Source organism: Psittacula echo (assembly GCF_963264785.1).
Source record: "Psittacula echo genome assembly, chromosome: 18".
In the NCBI taxonomy this organism is placed as follows: Eukaryota; Metazoa; Chordata; class Aves; order Psittaciformes; family Psittacidae; genus Psittacula; species Psittacula echo.
The window spans coordinates 2252265-2278552 of NC_137754.1; the positions used below are offsets into that span (position 1 = coordinate 2252265).

The 26288-nt window shown below is 47.6% G+C and overlaps 1 protein-coding gene across 1 annotated transcript in view; it reads right to left on the reverse strand.

Annotated features, from left to right (window-relative positions):
• Positions 1 to 289: 289 nt before the first annotated feature.
• Positions 290 to 26288, reverse strand: part of NECTIN1 (nectin cell adhesion molecule 1) — a gene marked incomplete at both ends in the record, with an annotated part of 90006 nt that continues 64007 nt past the window's right edge. Inside the window, 4 exons of the mRNA XM_080631586.1 lie at positions 290 to 508; positions 12692 to 12802; positions 13350 to 13437; positions 15186 to 15333. Coding sequence (XP_080487712.1) covers positions 290 to 508; positions 12692 to 12802; positions 13350 to 13437; positions 15186 to 15333 — 566 coding nt within the window. The remainder of the gene's footprint in view (positions 509 to 12691; positions 12803 to 13349; positions 13438 to 15185; positions 15334 to 26288) is intronic.

The following is a 26288-nucleotide window of genomic DNA, read 5'->3' on the forward strand; positions in this document are numbered from 1 at the left end:
CCAACATACGCATGCACACACAGAGCTAGCTTGATACAGGAGGGCCAGGATGAGAAAAGAAAGATGCAAGTACCGAATGAGATGTGGGCAATGGCAGAGTGTTCCCTTGAGCACAAGCAAGCCAGGCAGATACTTAACCTAACCATGTCAATTAAATCGCACCCCAGTTTCAAATTCCATAAATAAAATAAGCAATGGCAAAGGAGAGATCTAAAAGGCCTTGGCTGTTGAGCAACTGGGCCAGGAGAAGTGAGAAACATTAGCTTCTTCATTTTGCGGTGTTGATGCTTTAAACATACTGTTCCTTAGGACAGATGTAAGGAGCCCGGGAACCAGGAGGTGGGCAGCAGAAGGAGATGTCAGGATGATGAGGATAAAGATCTTGTGGAAGCTCTGACATAGGCGTGTAAACGTGAGGGATCTTCTCCAGATATCGATCTTCATGTGAGTAACAGCGGGTCAGGTAATCACTCGCATTCGATACCTCTGAGTGACACTTTCCAAAGTTCTGTAAGCAGAGACAAAAGTCAACGGGTGAGAACTCTGGCATCAGTGGCCATAAAGCACACAACTCTTCAGTTCCTTGCTGAGACACATTGAACAAGAAGGATGGAAAGTTAAACAGTTCTGCTTAATGCTTCAGAAAAACAGAAACCAGGTGATAAATCCTCACATTCCTAAATCATCATCTCACTCCCTGAAATATCTATCCTGCTGCTAAATATGGATAGATTTTGCACGGTTTGCCCCTTGTCTGTAAATGTACAAATGCCTCTGTGCAAAATAAGCACTTGGCTGAGCAAGGACAGTTTCTTTTCAAGCTTCCTAACTCTTTCACAGCTGAACTTTGGAAAAGAAGTGCTTGTATGCATCATCAATCTGATTCAGGCTCATGTTCTTTTATTTAAAGGGCACATGTATCTGACCAGGGACTTTGGAGGCAAAATAGGTTATAGTGTGTAATGTTTACCTAGTAGATAGGAGTGCATGTGCTAAGATTTGCCTGTGCGAGCAATCCCACTAAAAGCCTTGGGGCCAGTTTTGTAAGTCAAATCAACTACAGAGAATGCAAAGCACTCTCGAGATTGAGACCGCTCTGTGGTCCCACGATCTTCCCTCTGATGGAGCGCATTCTTATGGATGCTTTGCAAAATCTGAGTCTTCTTAAAGTGACAAATGAAATGAACCCCTTTGGAGTCAAAAATGCTTTGATTTCCATTGAGGTAATTTTGCAGAGGCAATACGGAAGAAAGACTGCTTGTTCGAGTGCAAATATTGCAGAGACCCTTTTTGTCCATGCAAACAGCAGCAACAAGAGGCAGAAACCCCCCTGCTACACGCCTGTGTAAGCTCAGAGGAGCGCAGAGATTTCCCGTAGCCCAGGACTCTGGCTCCCCAGAGGGTGGCAGCAGATGGGAAGGATTCCTCCCTGCTCCCAGACCCTTCCCTCCGGTTTGGAGCCCTACAAGATGACCCAAGCAGGAGGGACATCTAGCGAGGACAGTGCTTTTGGTCTTTAAAATCAACCCACATTCAGTTGCTCCCACCAAGGGCTAATCTGTTCTCTAAGAGAGAGCAAATGCAGTAGCAATCATCTTTTATACCTGTGGTTTGAACGGGGGCTGGTTGAAGCAAGTAACATGCCCTTGAGTCCTTCCTTGTTCTCTTTCAAAATACCAGAAACAGTCAGTTTAGTGGAAAGGACAAGGATGTGACCCTCAGGAGAAAACGCCTGAAGGAACAGAACAATCTACTCTGCTCGTCTGCTGCCAGCTCCTGGATAAATATTTCACCAGGGTGCTTAAAAAATCTGATAGAAAATGAAGTGTCGACAATAATTTATTGATGGTCCAGACTGCTCGAAGAGGCTACAAGCGAGTTGGAGGGGCTGCACAGTTAGCGCAATGTCAGGAACAGCCTCACGAAGAGCAATGAAGGCTGCTAAAGGATGGAAAGTTTGTCTTAGCACCAGGAAAACTGCAGCAATGCCAAGGCCAATCTGATTTTCATTTGTCTTGCCTTGGCAAAACTCTATATCCCATCACTTAAGCTGTTAAAAGTCAGTGATCTTGACCTGGGCACATAATGAAGGACAAAAGGCTCTTGGCCCCTTCTACTTAGAATTGCTGCGCGGGCATCTGAAATTTAGGTGGGCCATTCCCACAGCTGCCTCCTGAGGGTTTCACCCACTTTTGGCTTTTAAGTGCAAAGTGAACACGTGGAGAGGTGCTGTGCATCGCTATAGCTGTTAAACTGGAGGAACCCAAGCCAGAGGACATGAGGAAGCTTCACTAACTCCATCTTAACCACTACAATCTCTTCCTGCTGCTTTAAGGCATCCTTCCAAGTTGCAGCTATATTTACACAATAAGTTTAGGCCTCTACAGAGTCAGATTTACTCTGTACACATATTGTCTCTAGCCACAGTATTTCTGTGACTAGAAAACTAGGTAGGCTGTGGCAACGCATACTTCAAGCCTGGAGAGAGTTATCTTCATACAAATTCTGTAGCATTAACAGGGATTCATACCATAAAGGAAGCATAGAACAGAGAACAGCTGTTTGCTATTTTTCTGATTGAGCCAGCTGATAAAAAGGGCTAAAGAGAGGCTAAAAGGTTAGGGAAAGTGTTGGTCAGCAGAGAGTAGGTAAATGGTTTTTTTTTCCATGTTTAATCTACTCTTAAGGAGCCTCAAACACAAGAGAGCTTCTTTCCATGCCTGCAAGGGGGAAAAGTTATTAGCGGTGCTCTCTTCCTGCATTATTATAGAGGTAAGTCATTAGCTGATTGCTCAGCTACCTGGATAGAACTAACCTGAAAGGGAAGTTGTCTTAATGATTGAAACTTAGATGTAGCAGGCAGGAAGGGTCTTTTAGGAAGGCTAGCAATCTTTTATCAATTAAATGGTAGTGTGGTTTTATATGATTTTTGAGCATGCAACAGAAAAGCATGGGCTTCATACTAGTATGGGCACTCAAAATGCCTAATAGACAGAAAGGTCTAACAGGAAAGATGAGTTAACATAAGTTAACTTGTGTAAATTGAGTTGGATATTAGCATCTAACACTGAAAGAAGCAGAAGAGGTCATGAGATTATATTTCATGGGCTGCCTATTGACAATATACTGTGTTAGTAAAGCCTATTTCTTTCTGTTTATCTATCAGTTAATGTGGGCATGAAACAAGCATCTATGAAGTAAGACTAGGGCAAATAAGTGACTTTTTGTCAGTACTTCAGTTTGGTCAGGTGAGTACGAACAAGTTCTTTTCTTTCTTCACTCTGCATGGATCGGAGTGGGGCCAGAGCAGGGCAGCTGCAGAACACCAGCACTGGGGTCAAAGAAAGAGACTTCCCTCTTTTCACCTTTCTGCAGCACGTGAAGCCAGGAGCCACATTGCTTCATTTGCTCCCTGATCTCATTTCTAACTGGCAAAAGTGAAGAGAACAAGATCAGCTCGATGTTTTTAACATATTTAGCAGCTGGTGCCCTTTGACTTTCCTCCCCATTCCCACTGTGACTTTTCCCAAATCTAATTTATCTTCAACAAAAGTTTGAAATTAAATTAGGGATAATGAACTAATTAAACCAAACTGGCACACGATTCTGCCACCTTCCCCCACCTGACTTCTCCCACTTGTCTTTGTTTCCAGCATGATTCCATACAATTCTTCATTATCTGGGTTACATCCTCCCCTCTCAGTTTTATTTTCAAGAGCTTGATTAAGGGGGATGTCAGTAATCTATCCATTTCAGACAGCCTGGTAGATTAGCTTTGAACGGTCTTTATTTGATTGAATTAGCTTTCATTTCTGCCATAACTTACTCTCAACCCTTCTCCATCCCCTATACACCTTTTCTTCTCCATCTCTTTGGTAAAACTGGGTGTGCTGCAGACAGCTTTCCCTGTGATCTGACCATATCCAGTACCTTTGATCATCCCAAAATAATGAGTTCTTGCTGGTCCAAAAGTGAAAAACTGCTTCTCGGGGTCCTGAGGATTCCTCTGCTACGGTTTCAAGAAAACCTGAAGACTCTGGTAACATATGAGAGCTGGAAAGATACCGCTACAGGGAACTGGGTTTCTGTTATTGCTCAAAAGCTCAAGAGCCAATTAATAACCTCTCATGCAGTTTAAACTTGTCTTTAGTCTTGCAGCATGGCTCACAAACAGAAGTAGGCTGTTTTTTCTCTGCTTGGCCAAAATCAAGACAAACACAGTGCACATTCATGCACTGATCTGATGTATCAGCTTGTTCCCTGACTGGGAAAAATCCCTGCAGTTTGAAACTATTCAGACTTTGGGCTGCCACTATCCTGACCCTCTCCATAGGTTGGGTTTGAATTCTGGGATGCAGCACAGGCTGACGGACAGAAAGAAGCTCTCCCATTGAGTGACAGCAACTGAAGACAGTTGTCATAGTGTGGAGCAGTCCGTGGAAAAGATGTAGGTGTTGGAAGATAGAAAATAGAATGGGAACCAAAAATAAGAAGCAGTTAAGTGTGGGCTGGGAGCCTCATATCCTCCTTGAATAATCATTGTCCGGAGTAAAGAATAAAGGTCAACCTATGGGGGATGAGCAGGAACCAGTGGCCCTGAGCTTGCTTTTAGGAGTGTCCTCCTTTTTTTGAGGACAAAACAGAGAGCAAGTGGGACAGAGGGGCTCACCCCTGGGTTAGAGAAAAAGAAAAGGTGGTGTGAGGAGGGCTGAAATTCCCAAAATATAGGGCGAGGACCTATGATGAGCAATGCACCCGCAGACACATGCGAGAGTTACTTACACAGAAAACTTGCTCTTAAAGTTGCATTCCTTCTTACAGCATGCTTTTAACCTCCTCTTGCTGCCTAGAGTACGTACCTGTTGTGCATTCCTATAGGATCTTAGACCAACAATAATCTTAAACGTTTCCCTCCTTGCTGTTTCTCTCCTGAGTCCTTCTGTCTACCCTTTTGGAGTCAGAGTAGGGCTGTCGTCCTCATGTACAAATGGGAAACTAGCAAGGAGCCATCTGAGTTCTTTGCTTTATTTCTCCTGAAAACTGAAAATGGGGCTCCTGACCTGGGTGTTGCTAGGAAGGAAGTGTGTTAACTGGGAATTGAGTCAGGTCTGCTACATTAGATGTTTAAGACATCATTTAAAAAGCACAAAACCATCTCCCTGCTCTATGGTGTGTCTGAGGAGGGAGGTTTTGTGGCGGTGAGATCACACCTTCAAAGCACCATATGACTGGCTTTATTTTTACTTCAGAGAAAGTGGGAGGATTTCCCAATTTGGATTTGGAGGATTACTGTCTTTTTGCTGGCAATAAAATCCCCCACCCGAGGGAGACAAGGCAGGACCTCCCAAGATGGATTAGGGAACGCTTGTCTTGTTACAGTAGGAGAGGTCCTCCAGTGCAGGCCAAGAAACTGCTGGGAATTGGAGGTGCTGCTTCCGACCACATCTTGCTCTGGGCTGGCATTTCCATCCTCTCCCTGTATGCAAGATGCTGGTGATGCTGCTGCCTGGGAGCTATCAGCACCTGTCTCCAGTGACAAACAGATCCCACAACCAGATGGAGAAAGAAAAACCAAACCAATCTAGCACTTACTGTCCGCTCTCGCTTGTTACGTCTACGAAGACCTTGATCCTCATTCTGGGAGCAGGGGTGGGTGAGACACCGCAAGAGAGAGAGGTTACCGTTATGGTCCGGGCCAGGCCTGCTGCAGACACTTACCTAGGAAGGCTTTTGCTACAGCAAGGGAACTACAGGGCTGCTTCTGACACAGGAACACCGGGGACCACAGGGATAAAGGCAGACTGAGCTAACCCACCGCATATCATCTACCCAGGTCTTTGTGCTCCACTTTCACCCACCTCTTAGCATGGATGTTCCTAGCCTGCAAGAAGGCACTAATCAACCTGTGTCCAGTGGGACACCATTTTTCTCCTGCACAAAGCTATTCCTCTCCTCCTTAAGGGTACAACTCCCCCGTCTTTACCTTTTCCAAACCACCTTTCTCCATCCCCAAGCTACTCTGTGCCTCCTATCATCTGCCCTGGGTGACATGGGAGGGATTCGATGAGCTGCAAAGCACCTTATCTCTCTTTTTGCTTTCTTCCTTGTCTCTCCATCTCTTCACTGAGTACCCCTGTGTGGCTGTAGCCCCATTAAATCTACAGCCCCTTCCTCCCATTTAAAAGGGAGTAAAATAACGGGGAAGGAGCTGCAGTTGCCAAACTCTGGGAATACCCAGGAGCAAGGGAGAGTTATAGCCAACGAGGGGGCTGCTAATGGAATTTCTTAGGCCAACAGCTCTTGGTATCACCCAGTAAATATCTCCCAGGGGGTGGAGAGGAAAGTTGCCTCCCTTTCAGACAGAGACCTGCTGGCTTTAATAACCGAGAAAAGGGCATGATTATAGGGGAAGGCAATAAGAAGCCCTGAAGACACTGCAAACACTATTCCATTTCAAAGGGTCACTGGTAGCTAGGGATAGTCCAGAGCAACCACTTGAAGGTTTAAACGCAAGCTGAGTCCTAATCAGCCCCTGCTGCAAGACCTGAGCTTGATGACACTTAAAGTGGTCAGAAAAGTGTAAGAAAAAGGAACAGTGAGGTCTGGAATCCAATTTTGAGAAGGAGAGCTCCAAAGAAAATAATCTTTCTCCCTCTCAGACATTGAAATGCGCTGTCTGCACCAACCCCGCACAATACAAGCTCTTTTATTTTAACATCCGTGGTTCCTCTCTGTCTGTCTCTTATTCACCGACTCTTTTAGATGCAGGAACCTTTATGTGTTCCCATATCCTCTCACATCCTCTCCCACCTTGTTCTTTCACACATGCACATATGCTCTGTCTTATCTATAGTTTCTTCCATTCACACAAAGCTCCTTGTTTTGCTTTTCCTTTCAGTAAGGCCTCTTTCCTTTCTCTCCTCTTGTATTTGACTAGCTTGGAAAGGCCCTCTTAACATCCCCACAAGGTTTTAGGCTTCTGCACATCCTGGTATTGCTGCTCTGCTTCACACTGTTGAGCCTTATAGAAATCCCTGAGACCAGATCCCACCCTGTACCCTTCAAACCCACCTCATTCCTCCCTGTGTCTCCAGCCACACTGACTGCAGAGGCAGCAGACCCCTGTTCTGAAACAAAGCCATTAACCCTTTCCCCTTCCCACGTGCCTTGCCTGTGTAAAGCAAAGGAAAACACTGCAGAGCATGCACGGGAAGCAAGACAAGGCAAAGGCATTCCTGTCAGTGCCTCCAGAAACAAAGGTAGCAAAGGAACCGGCCATTGTGGGCAGCGTGCAGGAGGTGGAGGGAGGAGGATGAGGACAGACTCGATGCATATGAGCCACTCCACAGAAGGGGAGGAGATGCAGAGGGGAGGCACTGACTTCAAAGGGGGGCAGTGAGGAAGGCAGAGTGTGATCATGTACCTTGAGGCCAGAATCTGAGGGGAAAGGGCCTAGAGTGACATGCGCTAGCGTAAGTTGGGCTGGATAGTTGCATACTCGACTAGGTCTCCGCCAGCATGGATGGAGGTCCGAGGACTGGGTGACGAGGCCAGAGCGGAAGTGTCCAGCTCTGCATAGTGGACATCACAGTCCTTGTTGCCAGAGTTCTGGAGAGAAGAGAGCAGCAAGGCGGTGGGGACACAAGAGGGAGGAGTCGGGGTTGAAGTGGTGAGGCACGGGAGTGAGAACACAGGAATCATGCAGAAGGTGGGGAGTGAGTGAAGGAGACAGGAGAGGGTGTGTGAAAGGTGGAGGGAGAAAGAAGAAAAGGGTGAGAGGGGGAGGAAGAAAAAAAGCCAGTTAAAAAGAGGGAGGTGGGGAGGTGATGAACAGTCAGTCTGCTAAAACCCCCAATCAAAAGGTCCCAATGGCACTGCTCCCTCCACCACTGAGCTGAGTGACACAGCCCAGCTTGGTAGCATCTGCCCCAAGCAGCATCTCGCTGCTCATGGCTTCCCATGAACCTTTCTAGGATCAGTATTTTCCTTAGCTGGGGTGGTTCAATGAATTCAAATCCTATCCGATATCTGAGCTGTCTGTTTTGACCCAGAAATCTGGGGTTCATTGCAGCACACTGGATGCAAATGCAGTGTTGGGGACATGAGTGAAAATCATGGACTTTGAGTGTCAAGAAAGAGATTTCTAGAGGCAGTTGTGTCAAAGACATGGGTGGGTTTGCAGCGGATGCGTTACCATAGGGAAATGACACTGCTATGCAGCATGACATTGTCGTACAATGTCTAATAGATGCTAAAAGCATCCTTCTTTGCCATGAAAATATTTATGGGTATTTCCTAACTACGTGGGCTTATCAGAAAGAACTGCATGAATGGAATATGATCCAATTTGTCTGAGCAGGAATGATCAGACATCTTTCATGCCTTGCAAATAATAATGGTTGGAGAACCCTGAAAGGCAGAATGCCCTGGAAACTTCACTGCTTAATGGGGAAAATTAGTCACCAGGAGGAGCCCTGGTGTCAGTATTGAAGGTGGGAGGGGATACACTGGATACTTGCCCTGTGGAGTTTGTTTAATACTCGTTTTTGGGCCTGGTTTCTTCTTCCAGCATTAGCCAAGTGTCTGCTAAGCCTCTCTGAGAAGAGTTGTCTCTTCCAAATGAAATCGCTTCCCAGTTTCTCTATCCATTCTCCAAAATGGCTGCATCACTTGGCAATTATGCAAAAGGTGTTTAATTTGAAAATGGTTCTCTTTGTTTGGAAGCATCCTCAGCCACATACCAGCTGTGGCAAAGCCATTCTCAGAAGTTTATAGCCCTATAATGAGCTGTTTCAGTGCCTGTTGCTGGAAGAGGTTATTCAGTCAGTGATCATCTCTGCTGTGCTCGCCTGTGACAGGGTTTGGTTCCCTGATGGTGCCCCTCAGCCACAGGGATGAGGGGAAAGGGGAACACTGCTGCAGTGGCATTTCCAGTATCCAGTTCCCCAGTGGTGCTGCATGCTGGAGAACCAGGAGACTTGAGGTCCCCCCTATGTCCCACCATGGGGGAAGTGACCAGACAGCAGTGACAAGATGCTGGTGTTAAAGTTGTGCATCCTATGGCCTTTCTGCTTCGTGTTTATGGATGTTTGAGAAAGTAAGTGATGCCAGCTCCAGTCTTAAACCTAAACCTGTGCCCTGGAGAACTTTCCCCCTGAACTTTGTATCTCAGTGCCTCTTCTAGTCTCAGAGAAAGGCAGACTAATTCTTTACCTCCTACGTTTGTATTCTACCTACTTTGCCTCACTTCTCTCCCAAATAGTGCTTCTTTCCCCCTGGAGGCATTTTCTCCGTGGACATCCCCTGCTTTCTGCAACTCTTAGGCTTGCTCCTGCTCTGTGCTGCTTGTTTGGAGCAAAAATTATTACAATATCAATAATGTGACTTGTATACAAGGCCTAGCACTGCCACATGCAAGTGCTCTGTGTAAATCATCAGCATCGGCACCCTGGTAATTGCCCTGTAAACCAAAAGGAATTATTTCGCTGTCTCTAGCAATGGAACTTTCCTTTCTACCTGTGCAAATGGGCATTGCTGACATGGGCACCAATCATACTTCTGCTCCTACATGCACGCTTGCTTCCACCTCTCTCGTTCATGCTCCCTCTCACATACAAACCCACAGGATCTACATGACACACAGGCGCTGCCATGTGCACGCAGCACACTTGTACACACACGTGTTACTGTGTGCACTGACACACATGGGTACCAGCACTCTGGCATGCACAGTCTTTGTAGCTGTTATCTGAAACACGTACTTGCCCTTCCATCCCATTCACTCCTGCTTAGATATCCTCACATAAATCACAGCTCAGAGCCAAATGCTGCAAGCAACCCCATTGCCCTTACGCCTACTTCTGTACCCTCAATTGTCCACTGCATTATCCTTGTGTATTTCTGTGCTGTTAGCCTCATGCTATGTTTCCCACAGTTTTTGCAACACACAAACATACATATTCACTTACAGTCTCCGACACGGGGCCCATCCCTGATCCTTTGTGCAGGTATCTTGTCCCTGCAGACATGCCCCAGCCTGTCCCCTTCAGCTGGTCCCCTGCCAGCGCGCATCTGCACACATCCACACGTACCTGCACACCCTCGTTGTGCATTCCTCCTCCACTTGCCTTCGTATCTCCTGGCACCTCTGCCATTTCCCCTTCCCTTGCTCTTTACCACCTCTAATCGCTTTCTGACTCCCATTCTAGTGCTGTGAAATAGCCAACCCCAGGCAGTGGCTTTCATGCTGCCTTGCGATGAATCTGGTTTATCCCAAATTACGAGGTTTTGCACAATTCATTGAAAGCTGAATGCATCCGCCCCGTTTTCCTGCTGAATCCATTCCCTTCAACTCTCATCTTCTTCACTACCCTCCCAAGCCAAATCTCCAGATGAAGTACATGCAGAACAAGAATAGCCTGCCCTTCTTTTGTGCCTTCCCCTCTAAAGGATCCCAGAACCGCATATATAGCAGAGCAGCTGCCTACATCTGCATCTGAACACAGTGGGAGAGGGGCTGTATCAAAGTGAGGTTGGCAGAGAACCAGTGAAGCTGAAGGAAATGTGCTTCCCTCCTCACCCTCCAACTGACCCAGCTCTCGGGCAAAAAGGACTGTGCAGGTCTAGCTTGCATTGGTCAGTCCCTTAGCATGCTGGTGGTGTGTGTTTACTGGGATTGAGCCAAGTGTGCTGGTTTTGGTAACCACCACTATCCCTGGAGGTTTCCATGCAAGTGCTATCCAAGCCAGATACCCCTCAGCATCCCCTCTGCAGGGAAGAGAATGTGTGCAACATGGGCAAGAATCCTCTGCCATGCTTTAGAGGTGATGCCTATGAGTGGTCCTGCAGGGAGGAGGGCAAGCGCTGGCTCCTTGCACATGGGCAACATGATGCACACCTGGTGCTGGCTGTGGCAGTGCACACTGCCTGTGTTATCTGGGCAGGATCCAGCAAAACCAGCACTCTTTGGCAGCAAACCCACACCCTCCTTCCCCTTGCCAGTCACAAACCTGAATAGCCTGCTGTCTGCCCAAAGGACGCAGTGATTTAGCAAGAAATGGGAGCGAGCTTCATCTTGTTAATGGGGCAAGAAGCCAAAGCGTGGTACGAGTATGTGATGGGGGAGCCTGATGCCACTTGGAGGGACTGCCAGCCAAGCTGACCAGGGGACAGGTCCAATGCACAGCTGTGCTAGTCGTGTGCCAAGAGCGGGCAGAGCGGTGGCTGAGTCACCCAGACACCACATCCCTACTGCACAGGGAGTTCCTTCATGGGCCGAATGAAATGAAGGCTCCACAGTCCATCACCTCTTGGCTAAAGCCACGGGTAAGGAGCAGCGAGTGCCAAGCATGGGACATAGAAATGCATCTTCTCAGACCAGAACTGAGAGCAGCAAACTCGGTTCCCATGGTTACGGAGCAGCTACCCATCAGGCCCCATCTCACATCACTAACTCTGCCACTTAATTAACTGACTGCTCGTTATTTCCTGAAATGAGCTCCTCCATCCTCCTGCTTGCCTGAATTTTGGCTCTCAGATGCTCCCCGCAAAGCCATCCATCTCAGTCTAGCATCCTGTGCCTCATTTAAAGCTCAGCTACCACTCAGCAAGGATTAGAAAGAACTAGAGACAAGCCCCGGGACTGAGGGAGGGCTCCAAAGGGAAGCTTTTCTTTAGGGACATCAGTCAGGTTCAGCTAGAGTGAAGTAAATAGGATCACATCAAGACAGCTTAGTACAGAGCTGTGCCTTTGTATTTCCAATACCCTCAGGATCTGCCTTGCTGCGGACTTCTTCTAGCTAAAGGTCACTGGGCCCTGTCCTTCTATTGTCTGCACAGGAATATGCATTAAAGGGTCACACCAGGATGAACTGGAGGGAGGGTTATAATTAGTTAGGTTCATAAGATATTACTCCACTATGGGCTGGTATTTATACTTAATATTCTTAGGCAAATAGATTCACATTGCTGAGGCCTAGAAGCACCACTCTTGGTGTGCAGCATTTTGAATCAGCCCTCCTGGAGGAAGAATTTGAGAGAGACCTGCAGCATCTACATGGGGATCCCATGTCTCCCATGGAGGATGGGGAGAGCAGCCCCATGCCATAGGATGAGGGAGGGAAAGGATATTGTCCAAGGTCTGGAGGAGGAAGGTTTTCTGTTTTCTTCTCAGGGGAGGACTCTCACTCTGCCTGTTTTCTGCTCCCCTTGACTTTGCCCTTTGAATCTACTGTTTCCTCCTTCAGCATCAGTCGTTGAAAGCAAGCCTTTCCTGCATGACTGCTAGGATCTCACTGCTGCTGCTGCCTTACATTAGCATCTTGCTATTTGGGGCTGGGCAAATCCACACAAATAAAGGGGGTTTAAAGAACTGGTTGTCAATTGAGAGTCAAACACAGGCACCCTCAGCCCTGTGGATAATTACAGGGTATTTTATAGAGGAATGACCCATAAGGCATAGCTCTAGGGCCTATAGAAACCAGCAGCAAAGGGGGCAAGTGCTGAATTAGCATCAGTGGTATTTGAGAGGAGGGCTCAGATCAGAGTGTGGAGATTGCCTTGCTCCAGGAGAGGATACTCCTATATTGGGAAGGCTGTTTGTTCACACCCGTGGATGGTGGGGGGAGAGGTCCTGTGTGAAAGGCAGTGAGGATGGGGCCAGGCAGCACTGTTAGCACCCTGATCTCCTCACCAGTTTGTCAGTGTAGGGAGAGGGCTCGGTGGCTGCCATGTCATAGTATGGAGTCTGCAGAGGGAGCTTCTGGATTTCCTCCTCGTGTCTCATGTTGTCTAAGTGAACAACCTATAACAGAGGAGAGAGAAGAGGGATGAGAAGTACAAGTACTATTCTTCTGTCACAACTTGGGGCCACATCTGCCCCATCACAAGGTACCACCATGGAAGGCAGTGCATCTTACCTTCTCCCTTCCTCCAACCATATGATTTGCCTCCATTCTCTTTCCTTCATTCTCATGCCCCTCACTACCACTCATGACATTCAGTATGGCGAGCATGCTCAAAACTCCTCACATCTGAGCACCACCTCATTTAAAACTCAACCCCCACAAAAGTAAGCAGGATCCCACTTATAGCTTTCAAATAGTGCCTGTCTTTGGGAATTCTGGGCAGATAAGTCCTCACTTTCTGACCCTCAAACTTAAGCCATGCACAATTTTGCTCTTGCAAACCCAGTGTTCCAACTGCGGACACTGCTTGAAGTCCGTTTTCCTTGCCAGAGGAAGGAACTTGCAGCTGGGCTAGGGAGCCATAGAATCATAGAATAGTTAGGGTTGGAAAGGACCTTAAGATCGTATAGTTCTAACACCCCTGCCATGGGCAGGGACACATACCTGGATGTCTTCTGCAGTCAGGTGGCTTTTCATGTCCTGTTTCCTCTTTGGTGGAGGGGCAGGTTTGTGGGATGGAGGCAAGTCGATTCTGCAGATAAACAAGTGGTTAGAGAGGAAAGGGGTCTGCTTGCTTTGGTGTACGTGACAAGCCGCATCCTGCATGCACCAAAGATTGGGTTGTGTTTGGAACCAAACTGCCAATATAACCATACACATTATTCTCTGTAACTTCCTTCCTTCTCACCCCAATTAGAACTGTTAATAGAAATCAGCATTCTGTTCCTAACTCCAAGCAAATTCCCATGTCGGACTGCAGATCCTGAGGTGCAGCTGGGATACCTGTCTCCCAGCGCTGTTTTGGGATGGCTCCAAACCATCCCATGGGAGCAGCCTTATTCAATTTATAGCTGTAGGGTACCAGGGAGTGTCTGGCAGTGGTCACTGCAAATCAACAGGGTAATGTCACCCCCAGTTCAGGAGCTTGTCTGGAATGGCAACCCCTGACACAAGCTTCCCAGTAGGACTTTGAGTCTTCCTTGTAGACGTGCTATGCCACGCAGGTGTATTTATCCCTGATCCCAGTCAGGGGATCAGCTTTTACCCCAGAGCATAAGGATTGGCAGCCATTATAATCCCAGCCTGGAGACTGTCTCTGCACATTCTGTTCACATGCATAGATGTGCCTAATCCTTTTACAAAACTTATTAAAACTGATCCACTAATTGGCTGTCCCCCCCCCTTCTCTCTGTACAATCTTCACCCGATCTTCTGACAGAGATGGGCGACTTTCCTTGGCAACCCAATGGACTCCAGCATGGGATCAGAGTGTAGGGGTGAGTGGGAAGGTAAAATGGGTCCCCAAGGCTCCGCAAAGCATTGACATGATGACTTTAAAGGAAAGAAATGCTGTTACCTTTTGGAGGCTTTGGAGCAGACTCTGCAATAGAAGCAGCACCTCTGCAGACTAGGGCACCATTGTGTTTCTATTCTCAGCTAAAGTGGCTCTTCACTGTGCCTGTGTGGAGGGCCATTGTGGGAAGTGGATTGTCTGAATGCATCTCTAGCGTAGGGCTGATGCTGTTGATGCAATTTCACCTTGTGGTGCTATAGTTTTGTTTGTGTGGTGCCTTTCTGTTCCTCCTCCTGCTTTCCCTTTTCTCTTCCCCCCCCCCCCTTCCAGTTATCCTCCAATGCCCTCTCTCAAATGGGATTAAATGGAGCACAAAATGTGGCCAAGATGTATCAACAATGAGGATGGGTGTTGTGGAAGATAAAAGCAACTTCTGGCCTTCGGGCTTTCCGTGCCTCCCCTACGAAGCAGGGAGGAAGGGAGGGGGTGCTCTTGTGACAAGGCAGCTACAAGATAGAGCTTTTCAGGAAGAGGCCAGGATAAACAGTTCTGAAGAGGGCTCTGTTCATGTTGCATAGCCTGAACTCCACATCACTGAATTCCCTGCCTGGGATCCATGCTGCACAGACTAGGGCAGAGCAAAGCAAGTACCTGTCAAAGAGGAGCCCCTGGGGCATCCCCTTGCCCTGCCCTGGTGTTTCCAGAGTTCAGGTCTTCAGGCTGGCACCGCATGAACAAAACTGGAACGTGGAGTGCCTGTGACTGGATTCCTTGGGATATCCGAAGTGCTCAGGCTCTATCAGAGACCCCTCTCTAGGTCAAAGGAGTGAGCTGGGGGGTGGAAAACAGGGAGAAATGGCAGGAAAACCAGTTTGCTGAGCAGCTTTTCTTTGTGCAGGTAGTGAAGGGCCCGTGGTGCTCTCTGTCTGTAGCCCCATCCAGCCTGTACCACCAGCGTGCTGTACTTCAAGCATGGGGCTACTTACAGGTCGTTGTCTGTTTCAGTGCGGTTCTTTTGTTGCCTCCTGTAGACAATAATAACGGTGACAGCCACGCCAATGATGAGGACTGCTGCAATGACACCTCCCACGATCCCAATAATGCCTCCTGGGGCACCCTGAGGTAGTGGCTTATCTGCAACACACAGGGAAGCACAGGAAAGAGGGTTAGGGTATCAGACAACACAAGTGGTAAGGTGCTAAGAGCAAAGGTCATGCTGAAACGTAGTTATCAGAGCTCAAAAGGAACAGAACTCTGTAGCTGCAATTGCAGCCCATGGGTTTCCAAGTGCTAACCACTTCCTTATTCCATTCTGCAATTCCCCCTTGAATTAGGTGGTTATTCCTGGGCCTGTTGTTCTGCTTTTGTTCTGTCCTCAAAGAAAGAAAGGCTTAGAGACTAAAGGTGCTTCCAAGATGACACCCCATGTGGTGCAGTGGGACTCATATGGACTTGCTGCTTGAGATAATAATATCAATCACTATCTTGAAAGCCTTCTTCAGGGCCTTATCACAGTGTCTTCAGTGAAGTCCTGGCACTGTTGAAATGAAGAAGAGCTTTGCTGTTAATGTAGACCTTAGAAGACCTGAGGACCAAAGCTCAGTTTATCGATGTGGAGTAGAGCTATGTACACCCCTAAACCATACCAAAAAGAAGACCTTCATGTAGGATTGAGGGGTGAGGGGAAGATGTATCACATCTTGCATTTCATCTCCTCTTTGCCTCATGGTCAGAGAGCTCGGTGACTTGGGCCAGCTCCTCAGTGGCCAACATGGACCTCATTCAAAGGAAATCTATCCCATGGGCCTGACGGGAAAGCGCTTTGAAACATACGATAAAAGGATTTAATTTGCTCTACCTTCCAACCTAATTAAACTTGAAAACTAGCTAATTGGTACTTTGTACTTACAGCTCTGGCAGTGATGAAAGGAGGAGATAATTGGAATGGAGGAAGAAGGAGGAGGAGAAGGAAAAGGAATTCAGGGGAGGGGAGCAAGACAGGGATGAGGGAGCAAGGTGTTTCGTAGAACTTGTCTGTCACATCTAATTCTCATACTTAATGCCCTGGCTGCTGTTAGAGACTAGATACTGGACTGTATGGACCTCATTCTGCAACAGTTGGCTTTTGGTATCATAGTGGTAGCCTGTATCTCCACTAAACCCAAGGTCTCAAAATTACACCCACCTTACGTGTGTGCATGGTTATAAAACATCCGCACACATTCCCAAATCACACAGGACAACTTATACAGGACATTTCAGGGTGAAAGTCTGCCCTGTACTCCACCTCATATCCATGGATTCATCGCTTGCTTAGCTTGAAGGCTGGGCTCCCTGAAATCACATACACCAGGTGCAATTGCAGAGCTGTGCTGCTAAGAGCCTGTTCCCAGGTCTCACCTCTTCACCTTTCAGATTCGCTCCTGTCATCCAGAAGTGAACTGAGATGTATAAACCTTTCCCAGGGAAAACCCCTCTCTGGTCAATACTGACAAATTGCACAGCAGAGAACTGGCATGTTTACTGCATCAGTACAAAACACTTGAACTGCCAGCACCATGCTGAGACATTGCTACCAATGAGGCGTTTTCCCTGGGAAGTGTCTTGACACAGATCCCTCATCCTTTTCAATGCAAACTTGGTTTTCTCCTGCCTCCATCAGTCAGCATCCCACACCCCACCTTTCCCTGTTCATTAATTAAGAGCTGTGCATCTTAAAGTGTCAGGATGTGAGGCTCCGCTCCCCACCATCCTCAGCAGTGGCAATCCCTTTGCTTTCTCTTCCTTTCTCCATAAGCCACATTATCTTGTAAACAATATTTCTGCCTTGAGACAGCTCACTTACAGTCATGCTCAGGTTGACGTGTTGCAATCCAAACCCCAGGACAGCATTCGAGATAGCAGAGACAGCGACTGTAAAGAATCTTCCAGTCACTTTGGCTGGGGCATTTCCATGATGAATTGGCCCCTAATGGCTCTCTGGATGGCAGGTAGTGAGCAGAGAACATCAGCCTCCTGCTACAGCTGTAAATCAGCAGTGTGTATATGTGTGTGAGGGAAAGGGATGGAAGGAGGAAGAGGGAAAGGGAAATAAATAAAGCTAAAATGAATCTCCAGGAACTTGAACAGGGCTGTGCACTAGTGAAAAAGGGCTAGGAAAATCTAAAGAGGGGAAAATGCAGCCATCAGTTTGCAGAAGAGAAATACAGGGCACTGGGTAAAGAAAGTGAGGGGCTGAGGAGAGGGGAAGAACACAGGAGTGCTGTGAATGCTTTGGGGTGTCCAACAGAGTACTTCCTTCTTGCTAAGCTAAGGTATGAACATTCTGGTGTAGGTACCCATCACAGCTGCCTAAGATGGGGCTGTTTTGCTTCCACAGAAAGGCAAATACCAAACAATGACACGGTCCTACAGTAACAAGCCCTGCCCTATGTGTGCAGGTCTCTTTCCTGAGGACCCACTGAGCCCGCCTGCAGAAGTGGTGGTGACATCTTTGCAGGAATCCAGCTAGGAAGCTGTGAAAGACAATGGGATCATTGCTGTCAATAAGAGGAAACACCAGGAGACAAGGGAGATAAATGAGAGATCACGGAAGTGCAGAGGAGGGGAGAAGAAATGGAAAAGGTAGCGAGAGACCTTCCTTTCTGCTGGCTCTTCCCTCTCTCACCCCTTTTTGCTTTGTTTTTTTCCTGTTTTAAACCTTCTTCCATCAGCATCACTGCCTATTTCCTCAACCTCCCCTTCCTGGGGAAGAGCTATTGCTAGCATAGTTTGGAGGACTCACCTGCAACCCAGCCTATGCCCTTCCCTTGTGGGCACTGCCTCCTTAACAGGTAAAGTCAGAGGCACCAATAGGGCTTGTCTGGAGGGTAGGGGGGCTGCAAGAAAGGATGCTGTAAGTGAAGCAGGAGGACACGAGGAAAGCCTCAGGAGAAGATAAGAGCAGGCAGATGAGGATTCAGTTACACTGACAAGGCTTTCTTGCAGCCCTGGGAAGGTGTTTGCAAGGCTTGCGAATCAGGATCAGAATAAATTGGCAGGGCAGCTCAGGGGCCTCCAGACTGGAGTGGGAAAAGGCTTTGGCAATTAAGAATGCAAAACCCCTTGCTCTGTGTCACGCTCGGATAATTTAAACTCTCCAAAAAGTTCGTGTGAAGCAGTTGGCAGTGAGCTTGGTACCAGAGAACCCAAAGGGGTTGAATGAAGAGCTCAGCCTTATCTGGATGCCTAAGGGCTGCTGGGAACTTCTCGCTCCTGTTGGAAACTGAATTAATTCACAGTGTTACAATTAAGGAGAAAAGAAGGACACTCCACTCCCAGTCTCTTTCAGAGCAGTTTCCTTCATTACTTTGTTCTCCCATGGCTCTTCTGGAGATAGAAGACACAGTAAAGGAAGAAAAGTGGTTATCTATCTGTAAAGCATCCTGCCCACTCACCCAATGGTGTGTGTGTATGTGTCCGGGTTTCCAAAAGTAACTGGTAACAGATGAAGACCTTTCTACCAACTAGGTCAATTAAAACATGGTGTGAGGTGCTGATACTGTAATTCACCAGTCCCCGTGCTCAGTTAAATCACACCCAGAAGTTCAATGCTGTCTGTTGTTCCCATTTCCCAAACAAGTGAAGAATGTCCACTAGACAAGAATGTCCATCCTGTAGAGATGCATCAGCCACAATCACAGTGCTCAACTGATGCATAGCTTCATAGCACCGGCTGTGGAAAAACCATTGTCCAAACAGCCGCAGGGCTCTCTCTGTATGGACAGAGCCATGGCTCAGATTTACTGCACGCAGCCATGGTAGTGTTTCAAAGCACAGAGACAAACTGACAGAGCTGTCCACACGTGCTATGCCCATGGGGTGAAATAGTGCAGCTGCAGAGCGCAGTAGTAAATAATAATAGAGGAACAATGAAGGCTTTGGAGAACCAGCTTGCAGGAGAGCAAGAGAGATGTTCCCAAAGGGAACATGAAGTGAGGCAAAGATGGATAAACTGGAAAGCTTCCAGAGAAGGGTATTCCAGAGCAGAGGAAATGACTCAGTTGCTCTTGGTGGAGGGTGATGTGAAGGACTTTGCAAAAGGAAAGGAAAGAAGAGACAGAGGAGTGTCTGTCACTCTTTTGAAAGTAAGGGGTCTTTCCTTACAGCTCTTGGGTGGCTGGGACATTTGCATCATGAAGCTGCCTGTCTGTTGCTGGGATCAAAGCATGCCATCGGGCTATATTACATCCCCACCAAGGGCCTGTGCCTGTATGGGATTGACTTCATGTAAAGCTGGGATTGGCCAGACAATTCTGTGCTTGCTGCAGTTTGGGTCTCACACCTTTAATGTCTTCTTTCTACCCTGTCTGCTGTGTATTCAGCTGCCCCAGGGAGAGCCTAAGCCCCATCTAATTGCTGATGCACTAAGCTGCATCTCCCAGGTAAATGTGGAAACCGAGTCAGTCTCTGGGCCCAGTTCACTGCAGCTCTTTGAGCTCTGCGGTTTATTTGAGCACCACTTTGCTCAAATAGAGCTGCAAACTCTTCTCCTGTCTTTGCCTCCTCCTAACTTCAACCTGATCCCTCAATGCTTCGTAGAAAACCAGCATGACAACATACATTTCTTCTGATGAGCCATTTGCTCAAAGATCTGCCTGCACCTGTAACCAATTGCAAAGCAGGGTTCCCTTTCTGTTTATCACCTCCCCACACAAAACAAATCCCCATCTATTTCAAGGCTGGCTGGCCAAGGCACTCAGCAATGTGCTGCCTTGCTCATAGACAAGTTGCAAATCAATAGGAAGGAATCGTGATTCTTTTCTTTATGCTGGCAGCTTTCAAGCTCTTCTAACTGCCAGCCTTGCTGGAGTTAATGTTACCTTGGTACTCAACTGCATCCCTGTTCACAGGCATATACAGCTTGCAGCTATAAAGCAGCCTGTCCTGGTACAATGCCAGCTCAAAGTAAGCCTGTCTGTGACCTGTATTGTCACCCTGCTCCAGTGGAAGGAGTTAGCACTTGCTGGACTCTTTCTGCTGCTAAACCTTTGAGCAAGACGCTGAGATCAGATGATGCATATTTATAATACACCCCACCTGACACATTCCAGGGAGCCTGAGACACGGCAAGTTCACAGAGCTAAATTAAACTGAGTTGAAAAGCTTGGCAGAACAAATACATCCCCAGTTTGGTTTAAAAGACAAGAGCAGAGACACGCTCCAATAGCATACACATCCCCAGGCACAAGCTGGTTCAGAGCCTCGTGATGCTTTGTGTTTGTAAAGGGTTAATGAAATGCTGTTCCCAGGGGAGCCGAGATGTGAGCTGGTAGAGTTGATGGGCCAAAGGGTAAGATGAACAGCAGGGCTTGCAAGTCACTGGAGGTTTTAAAGGGATCTGAAGTATGAGGGAGGAGAGGTGGGGTAGGTTTCTCTGGGGCAGTTCCCTTCACTGTGTATGTTAAGTGAATCCCTCGCAGGGACAGCTAAGCATCCAGAGGATAAAAGGGATTAAGAAGGAAAAGATGCTGAGCCAATGGCAGTCGACCCTTAGTGTCTGAGGTTGAAGTTCCATCCTACCCCCTCCCAGCAGCAGCATTTCCTTCACCCATCAGAGCTGGGTCCCAAATCTTCATGCCCTTTCCTTTTGTCCTGGCCTGAAATGGAGAAGGGGAACACAACATCTCAGTATTCATCCAGAACCAGCTCTGCTACCAAGTGCTGTTCATCTGCTGATATATGCCGAGAGACAAAGAAGGGGAGTTAGAAAGATGGGCAAGAGGAGTGATTTGGTCAGCAAGGGTGGTTGGCAGGGTCTTCTGAGCAGGAGGAGTGTCCGGGCTTCACTTGGCAAGAGCAGCCCTCCCCATCCCTGCCTCCCAGAGACTCTTCCAGCTACAAAAAGAGCTCAGGACCGATCTTGCTAACAAGAGAAGGTGCTTCTGGTTCTTCAGTGTCCCCAGGGGTACTTAAACAAGCAAATGCTCCTGACTTCTCTTTTTGTTGTCCTTTCTCTCCCACAAACGGGAATCCCTCATAACTGCCAAGCCTTCTATGGGCGATCCGATATATCCCCCCTCTAATTCTGCTCTCATGAAGTTATGGGTATTCTCCGGGTCCCAAGTGCATTCGGAGCTTGGGTATCCCACTGCCGAGGTACTAATCACAGCATCCTTTTAAGATCCCTGCCCACTTTGCTTTCCCTTGTAATTTTTACCAGCCCAACTTAAAGACTTTGCAGACCACTTTGCCCTTCTCTGATGAGGTTTTGGGAGAGTTTGGCAGTGTGGTGTGTGGATGCAGCCCTCCCTGGGGTGCCTGCTTTGAAGAGCATGCCCAACTGCAAGTGGACACATGGATCTGCTTGATATTAGTAGAGATTTCACACACATTCCAGCAAAGGCAATTGCTTTGCCATTCACCAAGGGTGGAGGCATCTCGGCTCTCCCCAGTAATGACCAGCTTTCTCCCTTTCCTCTCCTGCAGGAGAAGCAGCAGAGTCATCCTTGGTTAAGTAGCATCTGGTTAAGTAGCTGGTGGCTGCAAAAGCATGTCTGGAATGTGGCTTTAACCCCTGGTGACCTTCCCTTGCAATGCTTCCCAGTGGGCACTAAAGAGGCTGGGGTTTGGACAGCAGCAATAGGAGCAGAGTGTTAACCCCATGGGACCCAGCAGAGAGGAGGACTGGTCCTTGCAGCTCCCCTGCAGACGCCTCTTACTGAGTTGGTTTTTCTTCCACTCCTGGAGCAAAGGTGTTAAACAGCACCTGGAAACATGGTTTGGGAGCTTAGGAAGGAAGGCCTGTTTCCTGTGTGAAAGGACAGAGCTTAGCAAAGACACCACTGTGCAACAGAAAGGCCAGATGCTGAGGGTGCAGCAGCAAGCAGTCATTTGAAGCAGTGTCCACCCTTAGAAACCGAGCTCCTCTGTTTGTGCACATCCCTGTGCTTTCCACTCAGCCAGACAATGTCTGCATTAGCTCCACATTCTGGGATATCCCTGTCTCTCTATGACACTCAACGGCTGTAGCAACGAGGGGCCAGACATGACTTTGTCTCTAACCCATCTATCCAAATCCCTGCCCTCTCTCCATCCTGCTTGTTCATCTCCACATATCTCCCTGCTTTGCCAGAACCAGGGGCTTCACGGCTCAATGCAGCAGTATGGAGAGTGCCCAAACCTGTTCTGGGGGAGAAGATGGGCCCTGGAGAAGATGGAAAACGTTATCTGATATTTCTTCTGCCTCCCAGCCCTTAATTTTAGTTCTGCTTCATTTCCTTGCAACCCAGCAGAGTAATGAACAATCAAATCCCTTTAGCAGTTTATTTCTTCTGCTGTACAGTTTCAAGGAGGTGATGACACTTTAAATTGCCTCTCCTGGAGGAGGAAGGGGCCAGATCCTGAACCCCATTACACCATAGTGTGTCTCTCTTGATCTTAGCAGGCTGCCCAGAGCACAGTGTGGTCCCAAATCCATGTTTAGTCAGAGATACAGCCTTGCTCCCTTGATGAGTCCATTAAGGTATTGCTATTACAAGCAGCCACCAGATGAATTGTGTCAGATAGAAGGTACAGGGACTGCAGCTCAGACTCTCATCATTTGCGTTAATAGAGTTAATTTGCTCCACAATCTTCAGCAGCACTCCTGGGTACGTCTCGCTCTGCTTGGACACGTGCCCTGGGTTGTATTTGTCTCCTGTTGCCTCCTGGATGCTTACAGCACAGGGCAGCTGTATCTTGAATGTCCCCAAAGGATGAGATCAGTTCCCTGTTTGCATCTATGCAGAGAGAGGTGCAGACACTGGGTATGTGCTGCAGGGCAAGGAGGAACTGCTCTCCTTCTGTGTCACCTGGCCAAAAGGGCATGAACAGTTGTGCAAATGGAAAGGTGGACAGGGCTACAGGACTCTTACCTCCCCTGGTAACTGCTGCCTCTTCTCCTGCTTCTCACAAGCATCTTCCTGACCAGTGGTGCTGAGGGTGAGATCTGCTTCTCCCAAGCCAGGGCTGTAACTGTGCCTGCGCTGATTTAGTAATAACATCCCCAGCTGCCTCTATTCAATCCTGCTCCAGAAGAGAGACAATGGGGCAGAAAGCAACTCAGACTTGATGCTTCTGACCCTTTTCCTGTTTTCTCCCTTCCATTAATAGCAATGGAAACTGCTAACAAACCTTCCCTCCTAACTTCTCAAACGTCTTGCAGGCTCTGCAGGGCAGTCTCTTCCTTAGCGTGCAATTTAACTCAATATTTAGCCATGTAGACTTATTCAGCTGGGTACTTCTTAGCTGGCACATAGGGAACTTCCCCCCATGTCCAATATAGATCAAATGCAAAAGCTGGAAAGCGAGAGATCAGTCAGTATGAGAGAGAAGCTGTGAAGGACAGGCGATGGATACAAAAGCGAGGGTTACTCTGGGGAATACAACAGGAACAAACAAAATCTCTGCAGTGCTCTATAGTCACTTTACCAGACGGATATGGTCAAGAGGGCAGTAACGATTCAGAAAAGGCAGGAGATTTGAATAACTATTCATGATCTCTCTCTGGAGACCAACAGCCATTTGTTTGTTTCGTCTAAGACGACAAAACAATTGCCACATGTTTGAGGATGACAAGAGCAAGGAGCTTGCTGGACACCATCTCCTTGGATATTCCAGTGACTATAAGCAAACAGACAGGTTGAAAGTCTCAGCTGAGGAGATCCCTAACTGAGTCCTGTTAGTTTTTACTGTATGTTAAAACAGTTGAATTCTAGAAGGTTCAATTCTAGCAGGCTGCAAGAGGACACAGAGAATGTCTTGATTTGCTGGCATCAAAGAAAAAAGCTAACACAGGTTCCAGTTAATAAAGAATTAATGAAAGGCAGGCATAGAATCAATGCCAATCTACCTGGTCCATGGGAAATAACTCTTGTCAGTCAAACAGTGTCACCTTTTGCCTCCTAAACCAGTCATCTTGTCAACGTAAGCGTAGAGGTGGAATGGAAAGCAGATTAAGACTGGCTAGCTGACAGGTCTCAGAAGCTGTCAAGAGGGAATCACTGTCAGCGGGCACATTTCTACATAGTCTAGAAGGAGGGGTGGTGGTTCTGATGCCACTCAATGCTTTCATAGGGCTGGTGGAAATAATGACCACCTCAGTGCATTAGCAATCCCTGGAGGAGACAGCGGTTGGTGGATTTGTACAGAAGACCATTAATACACTCAGGACATTGTAATTCAGTTCTGGGAAGAGGACTGAGAAGGGAAGAATGCAGAAGATGCAGGAGTATAGCTTTACAGTAAGTGTATTGAAGCTGGACCTTAAGCAATGCTCCTTAACACCTCCCTGGCAAGAAAGAAACCGGTGCCAACCTGCAGCAGAGAAACAGGGGAACAAGCAAGAGTGGAACACAGAATCTCAGAGGCTGCCAGCACCTATCAGTCACAAGGTGATGCTGTAAACCACAGACAAACCTTCTGCATCTCTACACCTCTTTCTCTCCACCTAATCCTCCGCTGTGTGTCAGCCTTTTTGGCTCGGCAGTCAGCCGAATGCTGAGAGAGGGGAGGTGATCCCCTCTCTGACACAGGGAATGTTATTGGCTTTGAGGAAAGAGCATCCTAGGGAGGGGAGAAGGGTCTCAAAGCCTCTGTGGATGGTGCAGAGCTCCCTGCACACGTTCCTCTGTGCAGGAACCGGCTTCACACATCCTCCTCACAGCTCCCCCTATTCTGTTGCTCAGGTAACACTTTCAAGGCAGGTCCTCCAAGGAAATTTTTAGGTCAGTTATAATTGGGAAACCTCGTGTGGAGCTATAAAACATCAGTTAATATGCTGGAACTATCTAGTTAAATGCCAATTATAAAACCCCATAAGCTCCTCAATTCAAATATATTAATAACATAATTAGACATTTATTGCTTATGCAAATTAAAAGTTAAGTTAATCGGACATCAACGAAACCCCAGGAAGTGACCATTTAAGTAACTAATTTCTATTTAATTATGATTTCTTCCTATTATAAAGCCCCCATGCCATTATTTCTCGACTGCTCTGCAGTGTTTACTCTATCCATTCAGACTCAGCATTCCCACTCCGGTATCCATTCATAATACCAGACAGCTGCAGCATTCATACCATCAGCCATGGTCCTTGCACAGCTGGCAGCAGCTGGACTGGCTGCCCCTCCTACTTGTTGCTCCTTCTCCTACCTCTTCCTTGTCTAAGTTATTAGGAAGGGCACAGCCAGTATTAAATGTCCTCCATGTTCTGCAGATTAAGAAGGGGTAGAGGATGAGGTATGCACCAGACCCATGGAAAAGCACCTGCTGAAGATGGTGACAGTGAGCGTATGTTTGTACATATCCCATAGGCAGAAGTGTGCTCTCATGAGCAAGATAAGGATTTAGTTCTCCTAAGTCCGCCCCTGAGCCTTCTCCTCTGGTTCCTTGCACATCTTCACTGAATTCATTTCACTTCTCTGTACCACCCCCCCAGGGAAAGGGGAAAAATGATGGACCTCAGGGGATGAGTGTTTCATGATCAGATCAGCTCCTTGGGCGGACAAAACTGTGTGCCAGCAGAAAGCTACTGTTCCTTATGACTGTAAGGCAGTAATTGAAAGGGCTGGGACCTACAGCAGGACAAGAAGATCAGGCCGGGAGATGGAAAATGAAGCGGTTTGTTCCTTGAGGGATGGAGACATTTCCCCTGGTGAGCCGAGGCTGTGCAGCCAAGGCCATATGGATGGACTCCCTCCCTCCAAGCAACAGGCAATCAGTTAAACCTGACAGGTGTGAAGTTGGCAATTTTCTTTTCAAAACAGTGAGATAAACAGGCTGCCAGGAGCAGAGAGATAAGGGAGGAATGGAAACATCCAGGTGCCCTCTCCCCATGGGGCTAGCGGGGGCTCACAGGCAGATGGATGGAGGAAAGCATTCACTTTGCAAAGGTCCAGATACACCAGGGGCTCGGGTGCAAGGCTAGAAAAAGGCTTGGCACAAATGAAACAGAGAAACCCTTTCCCCCCACAGCTCCTCAAAGGGCACTCCCTTTGATCTCTTAACATTTGATCCCTATTAATCTCCCAGGATTTAGCCAGCACTGAACTGTTCCTCCTGATCTC